Consider the following 8,620-nt stretch of genomic DNA (forward strand, 5'->3'; position numbering starts at 1 on the left):
GCAATTGCTAGATTTGAGTATGTAGTATTTATAGATTGAATAAATGTTTGATGTCAATTCAGTTATAACTAAACATTTACGTAAATATAATAATTATTATGTCTTGGTTTTACATTTGTACCTTCCATTAAGCATTATATATGTATACTAGTAATCGAACATAATAGAACCACTCAATAATAGTTAGTATAAATACTGAGGCTAAGTGTTATCAACCTAGTATTTATGAAAGAAAAGTACCTTGATAGAGTATATGGTGTTGGATATATAGAAAATAGGGAGGTGAAAAAAGAAGGATCATTTCAAACTGCTGCTATCCAGAACATAATACTGTGCAGGTATTGGAGATCGGAAAGAAATGATGAGCCGGTCGTCAGCCTTGAAAGTTCGAGAATGAAAATAAAAAGATGTTAACCGAGCCTACTAACATGGAACGTTTTCAAGTTGTAATACCAAAAACGTAGAATGATAGCATGAGGTAATATAATGAATTACTAAACGGAGCAAACCAAGTACTCCGTTTTAGAGTTAAAGCATCTGAAGTAAAGTAGAAGAAAAAATGTTCTATAGCGAAAAATTTCATATGGAAATTATTATTCATTATACAAACCCATAGACTCAAAACGTCTAAGGTAGAGGAGGAGGTGATAAAAGAGTTTTAAAATGGCTGTGATCATGTGGTATAGTAACGGATATTCCACGACTCTCTGAGTGGCTCAAATTTTTACCTTCACCTTAGATAATTTTCATATATTGTAATTAAGTTTTCATATAAATGTGCATATTAAACATTCGACTTATAAATATTGTTAGGACGAGCGATGTAATTAAAAAAAAAAGTCACCGAACCCGTTTCAAATAACACGTCATTAGAGCATTTCATAAACAATGAAAATGGAAAAAAAATGTAAATTTAAATTCAATAAAAAAAATACCCTTCATTTTGAAAGGAAAAAATTTTATTAAACATTAATGAACAAGAACGTAACACTACAAAAAAACCTCAATAATCAAATAGAAATTAAATTAAATAATAAATAGAAATAAAAAATGGAGTTGGTTGTTTTTAAAAATGTAAACCAATATAATAATCTACAGTTATTGTCTATCTCATTCATTCAATTTTAATGATAAATTTCTTTTAATATCTAATCTTTTTTTACCTCGATAGGCTGACTGATACCAATGTTTTTGGCAACTGATACAAATCAACAGCTGAGTATCGGAAACAATTTGGATGGCCAAAATCAACAATTCAGGTCCGGCAAAATGAAGGAATCTTTCCTAATCAGCATTTTCGGATAGACTACACAAGAGCAACTGAGGAGGTGGGTATTCGTTATCGGCTTTAATCCGTAACATCGCCAACAATAACATGTCATGTTAACACTAAAACATCCATCGTTTTAACATGGAGAACATATATCGTTATTTAAAAAAAAAAAAAGTAAATAAAATGAAATAAAGCAACAATCAGAAGTTTAAAATAATATCTACTTTATATATTTCGATATTAGTTGATTACTTGAACACTGAATTCGTTTTTTCTCTTTCTAGATTCTCAATCAATGTAGTAAAAAATATAAACATTGATTTTTATAAATCATATATTTTCTGTTATTATATATGTAAATGATTGACCATATTTTTCAAAATACGTTTACTTTTCCTCTATTCTAAATATTAGAGTATCGTTCATTGTCGAATTTCTTGAACTTATTAGAAAAGAGTCGTTAAGTTTTAAAATATTTCATTGCCATGGTAGCCTTACTTATATGACTTTTCAAGCAGAAAATTATAGTGAGCAGTTTGGTCGATGTACATGTCACAATCTCACAAGATGAGATCATAACACAAAAAAATGCAATCCTTCCCCGCAGGACCCGCCCCACTAAGACCCCCGGGGAGCGACGTTCCTATATCACTTTTGAAATATTAGCTTAAAACGGAAAAAGGAGACTATGAAATGTTCAATCGAACAATATTTAAAAAGCCCCTGAAATTGAAAAACGGCATGAACGGCCAATGATTACAATTAACTATGACAAAAAAATTAGAAATGTACCAGGTTTACAAAAATATGAACAAATTGTAGGTTTTTCAGTTTAAAACAATTTTCCAGATCAAGTATAAACAACTTAAGATGAATATGAAATATGCTCTTCTGAAAGCCGTTGGTTAACATTTGTAACATATTACCGATAATTTGATTCCTTACGTGCCTGAAAACTAAACAAAAAATATTAATAGAATTTTATGGCATTTAGTTTTTTGTCCGCACTGTAACGCAGTCGTGTCTATTATTAATACCACAGAAATTTTTTGTAGCGCTCAATAGAAAGTAACCGTTCTCCTAAAATAACGAGTTATTATTTTAATGAAAATTGGACGAGATGATGCTCTAAGTTGAGTCGAGAAGGATACAAAGAATACTAGGAAAGATTCATCTGAGGCGATGATGAAGATAATATAATTAAGTAATACGATATGTTTAATATGATATCGATGGCTTCACAATAGTCTTATATTTGTCAATTCTTAACTACTGAATTGAATTGAATGCAAATTATATAAAAATAAATTAAAATGAATGAACATTATAGTTAGCAGATGAAGTATGAATTTAAGATACACTTTATATATAATATTAATATATTATATTAGTATTTTAAATTTATTATATTTAAGTTTATTTATTTAAATTTTATTATCAATGATTCCACTTTATATCGTAAGAAACCTAATCAGAAGCATATATACCTCGAATCGAAGCCTGGTGAAAGCGTAGTATCAAGTATCCTATTCCTTACAGAAATAGAATATAAAATATACTATTACTATCAAATTATCTATCAGTTCTATTATGAAACTATTTTGAGTATTATGTTCCATTCATAATGATTTCATGTCATATCATAATGCTCATGCCCTCCCTTTATTTTCCTCATCCAACGAAACCTCCCTATCATCATATCCTGTTATGACAGATAAACAATACTTTTAAACGCTTTCTTGATACTACAATCAAAGTTAATTTTGTGATTAGATACTGGACAATTTTTCCTCTGCTTATAGAGACTAAAACCCCCGGGGAGCGATGGTCCTATATCACTTTTGAAATATCAGCTTAAAACAGGAAGAGGAAACTTTAAGTTAGTTAAATCGGCCAATATTTAAAAAGCACCTGAAATTGAAAAATGGAATGAAAAAAAGGCTTAAATATATATAGTTTCAAATACCTCGGCTCCACAGTAACTTCAATAAATGATCAACGGACTAAGATAGACCAACGTATAATATACCATTGCCAAAAGGTTTGTGAATGTTGAAGGTATTAATAAAAACATGAGAAATCAGGTGATGATGAATATGATAACAGTTAATAATAAAGTAAGGAAAGGTCCTGGAGTAGTACCGTTAAGAAATAACGTTACCTTAAAAATTGACTTAATTGTGTAGGGCTAAAAAATGCATTTACTAGATGTTTGGAAGTCGACATAATCGTACTTGAAAATTCACAGGAGAAGAATTTAGTAAGCACAATTATGTCGATTTAAAAACTAGTTTTGAGCCAGCCAAAACGATAACGTCAATTTCAAAAGTTTTTACAATTGTCATTATTTTTCCAGAGTAGCGTAGATATGTGTTGAGAATTGAAAGAAGCAGAATATGATATACCTTTAAACTGAATTTTTAATAAAATGAAGGTAGTGATTAAAAAATATTAATGCAGTAAGTGTCGGATGTCGGGTAGCAGGTGCTTAAATAGGTGTTTACTTTAATTTGCTTTATTGGTAGAGCTACCATTGATGATAATTGTAAGTAAATAGGATGGATTTACATAAAATTACCATAAATGATAGCTCTACCCAAAAAAAAAAAAAAAAAAAAAAAAAAAAAATCAAGGAAAATACCCATTTATCGACTTGCTCCTGGAAATCACATTACCTTGACTTTTCTTTAAAAAATTAAAAAAAAAAAACAGTTGAAGTTAACTTCTGATCAACATTAAATTGCTTTTTTTTAAATTGAATGCAATAAAAAAAAATTTGGAATTCAAAATTAAAACTAGAGGGAGCGATTACAATTCAAGATCTTATATATCTCAATAATTAGACTGAGTTAAATATATCACAATATGGCAGTATAGGACTCCAATGGGAGTCTTAGCAGAAAAAAAAATCACAAACAACATAATGCCAAGAACAGTTCTCAATTTAAAAGATAAGTAAACTCACTTGAGTTGGTTCGAAAGACATCTGTTTATCCATTAAGAGCCTCCTATTCTTCATGATAAACTCTTTTACAGCATATGCTCGTTTATGAGACGATAGCCTTTCCATGATATTGATGAAGTTAGCATACTGGAACAGAAAACAAAATGAAGTTAATGAAATGTAATTATGACAAAACAAAATCACAGTAGAGGTATACCAAAGATTATTTTTTATGTTAGAAAATAGGAACAAAAATGGGTAGGTACGTTTTGAAACGGATACACAATTGTCAGCATATTGTATAAGTGTATATCATATATACATAGATATATATTTACTAGTATCCTATGCAGCTAAATATTAAGGTAGGTATCAATCGACCCACTAGGTCAACCATCATTAACTAATTAAATCATGCTTCAGAAAAAGAGGCTACGGTTCCAAAGAGCAAAAATAGAATATTGTTAATATCCATTTTATTAATATTCAATAAATAAATGATTATAATTTTAATTTAGTAAAGATATAACAGCCAAATAATAAATTTAATATAGTTTCTTTTAGTCATTATACGCCGTGATGAAAGTGTAAAAGTGTAAATATGCCGTGTTGTAATTTTATCAAGAAATCAGACAGCAAATAGAAAAAAGAAACTATTATCCTTATTTCTTTCTCGGTTGAGCGTGAAAGCATAGAGAGCTATCAACTTTATATACAGAATTCCTAAAGAGAAAGTTTAACCACACATACTTCTGGCAAGTGTTTTCACTTCATAAAACTTATAAAATATAATCAACTGCAGCAAAAAACCATTGACTACATTGTATTATTAATCATTCTTTCAACAACGCAATCATGAAGTTTACACATTTAAACTGTTTATTAAATATATAAGTTTTCCAAGAATAGTAATTACGAAAAATAAAGAAAGTTTTATGCTAAGTATTATTATTGTATCAAGAATAAATTGGAAGATAAACACATTATAACATATAAATCCAATGAACCTCCCTAATCTCATTAGGTACTTTGTCCCAAAGCTTCTTCCCCTCAAATTTACTAAAACAAGTAACCAAATAGAATAAAATTCAATAATACAGGAAAAAAAAAAGAAACTCAAATCTACCACTATCTGAACCGACCAAAAGGCATTAACTGATAGTGAGATTACAAAGAAACTAAAACCTATAAGCGCTGCCTAACCTATAACCGCTATTAAACCTATAAGGGCCGTGGGTTTAGTATTATGCAAGGAAGTACTGTTTCTAGAAAAAAGGTTGTTCAAGGAAGTGATTGTTCATGATCAAGCTCAAGTACCAGATTTTTTATCCTGTTAAGGGTAACCACTTTATAGAGGCTGAGTGTGTCCCAGGATTCCCGCACCCACAGGGTTGACTAACACCTCAAGTCAAAGTAACTAAACATAATAAAAATATGTATACGTACATAAAAACTCTATCAGTGCTAAACTATTTCAATTCTTTAATTAATGTTTTAATCGCCTTTCTGTCAGAAATTGTTGAAGGACAGGTTCAATATTTTCGATAGGATTCTCAAATAGGACATCATTTTTGAGCCCTATTTGTATTCTAGCGGATAGGAGCTTCTGTTTTAAGTGTTATGTGATTTTTAGTACTTCCTGAGATTAGAAAGGCGAGTAATTGTACTAACACATCGGGTGTTCAATTGCCTCAGTTTGAGATTAATCAAAATTTTATTTTTATAAAATAACTAGTTCTGGATTTTTACGAAAGCGGGCTGTATTTGATAGATTTAAATATAGATGAATCATGGCTAAATAGTGATATACTTGAAATTGAAATAGGGTTAACCAAAATGTGGTTAAAATTTGAATTAGTAGGGTTAATTGAATTTTTGTAGTTGATTACATTTTTTGGTTAATTGCAATAAATGATATGATCATTTACGTCGTGGTTGACTTCTTATATTTAGCTTCAGTGGATCTTGAAGTTTAGCTCTTTTGTTCTGTTCTGTTCTCCCATCCTGATTCCGTTCCTGCCTGGCTGGGTTGAATGAACTATTCATTCATCCTGCGTGATAGTTGAAAACCAGCAAAATACAGTTTCTCTAGGTAGCCTGTGGTTTCATCAATTTGGTTTGTTCTCACTCATCTGGCACTTAGCTTACTTATTCAGTATGTTTGAGGGGGCTTCCTTGAACATCGGGAATAACAAATCTAACAAACAAATATCCTAATTGTAACTGCCACTGTCATGTAGGTTGTAGGAAATACTTTTAAATACTTCCTATGCCCGTCTAAAATGGTCCAGCAATATTTCTTTTCAAGGGCCCCATTTAATCAATGTGTATTCTTTCTTATGATTATTTGACCTCCCGATACCTGCATTTATACCCAAAAAATAAATTTGGCAAAAAATTAGCTAGAATTGAAACTAATCCGGTAACCTACCACTACCACTCTCTGGCTTCCTCATTTGGTTTAGCATCTTTTCGTTTCTCCTATACGGTCAATAAGGTTGAGTCAACATCAAATTTCGTTACTATATGGACTGCCTGAAGGATATATTGTTAACAATAATATTGGCACGCGTGCGACTTACAATAATATCGAATTAATAATGTTGATCGTGCAAGATGGGCTTTATGTTGATATAGTGTAGTGAAGGACCCATGCAGTTCAGAAATAGTAAGCTTATAAAACATAATAAACACCCGAGCACGCAAACGCAATAAGGTCAATTTTATAAAAAATGCCGTTGTGTTATTATTATTTTTATTTTAGAGCATTGTTGCGTCCACGGGTCAACTTCCACTAACTTAGATCCAAAACAATAATTACATTGTTTCTCAATTAGTTTCTTATTGTAAATCCATTACGCGAGACATAATGCAGCAACTTCTTTCAATAGAACAGAAAGCTCCAGCAAGATGTCTCAAGGTGTCGAGGTAACAATACGATATAATAACAGCGAGAGTAATACTAGATCTTAATAGTAATATCATAGGGATAAAAATCAAAATAAATAATCGTAAATACTAATGAATCGCAGTATTAAAAAAATTTTCTTTCTATTAAATTATACTAAGATTTCCTGACCATAACTTGTAAAATCGTGCATTTAAACTACTGCAGTTCAATTATAGATGCAGATGGTAATAGGTGTTTATCAATATAGTCGTTATAACTTTTAGAATTCTGGATATACTCAAAATTCAACACAAAATAATTTTTTCTATGTTTTCAATAGTTTGTTGATACACATAATCTAAGGGTAACTAACAGTAATTCAATAAACTACGATCGGATCAAATTGGTTCAGACATAATCCCAAACTAAAACTAAAGAAACCCCATCTTCTTAAGAAAATGGAACAGATGGGCAGAATCACTAAGCTCCAGGAACGTAGAGTTATTCTCAGACATTTACCACAAAACAACTAGAAAATCAACAAACATGAGCGAAATAGTCTAAAATTGGATAAGGAAAAACTTCAAGGCCGTATATGGTCCGTTGAAATCTAATACAATTCAGAAAAATTAAAGTTAAAATAATATAGTAGATCCGTTCTCCAGTCATGTAAGGAAATAGATCGGCTTTAGTAGGGCCATACAGGAGTTTTTATCATCCTGACAAATTTATAATGTTCCGAAATGGAAAAACTGTTGCAATTATTAAGACATTTATTCATTTTGCGTTCTCAATAAATAAAACCGATATCTTAAAAAACAACTTTTGTTGTTCGATTGTTGAGGTTTCATTGTAGCAAATAGTAAAGTAATATTTAGTTTTTAGATAGGGTAATAAATATTTTTTTAAATATCTATTAAAAGAGATGTGTAGCGTGCTACAAGTGGATAGGCCAAGGATAACTGAAAGAGACCATATGGAGAAAGTTGTTTATAGAGGTTAGTTACTGTAAATCTTGTCTCCAGGCTATATTTAAATTATCTATTAGAAATTTTAGAAGAACCACTAGACTAGACTGTAGGATATTTTAAAGAATAATTCAATAATTCTTACGTTACAACTTATTAGATTTAATGAACTCTGATAGAGTAGGAGAGTTAAGATTTGTAGACACCACCTCGAAATATCCATGAAGACCAGAATTGGACCGGCATCCGCTCTTGACGAACGCCTCAGCGGAGCTCCAATACTCCGCGGCCTCATTTTATAAAATTATAAGCAGTTGAGGTTGCTAAGAAAAACCCAGCGGAGGGAGAGCGCATCGCCCTCTTCCCTATCTAAATCAGCCTTTAGTAGCTCATCATCCTGTCTTATACAGTAATAGCGAAGCAACTTATACAGAGGATATCCAAAATAAATACTAAATTGAAGAGTCTTATAAAAGAAAAAAATACAATAAATCATTTAATAAGATTATATAGTTATAAATATAAATTATAATAAAGTATTAATT

General features: G+C 30.6%; 1 protein-coding gene across 1 annotated transcript in view; it reads right to left on the reverse strand.

Annotated features, from left to right (window-relative positions):
* The window catches only part of mRpS9 (mitochondrial ribosomal protein S9), a 44,284-nt gene that overhangs the window by 12,524 nt on the left and 23,140 nt on the right, over positions 1 to 8,620 (reverse strand). The window contains exon 7 of the mRNA XM_014427169.3: positions 4,239 to 4,364. Within this exon, the coding sequence (XP_014282655.1) occupies positions 4,239 to 4,364 (126 nt within the window). The remainder of the gene's footprint in view (positions 1 to 4,238; positions 4,365 to 8,620) is intronic.

Source organism: Halyomorpha halys, unplaced genomic scaffold (genome assembly GCF_000696795.3).
Source record: "Halyomorpha halys isolate HHAL.00 unplaced genomic scaffold, Hhal_1.1 Scaffold624.1, whole genome shotgun sequence".
Taxonomy (NCBI): Eukaryota; Metazoa; Arthropoda; class Insecta; order Hemiptera; family Pentatomidae; genus Halyomorpha; species Halyomorpha halys.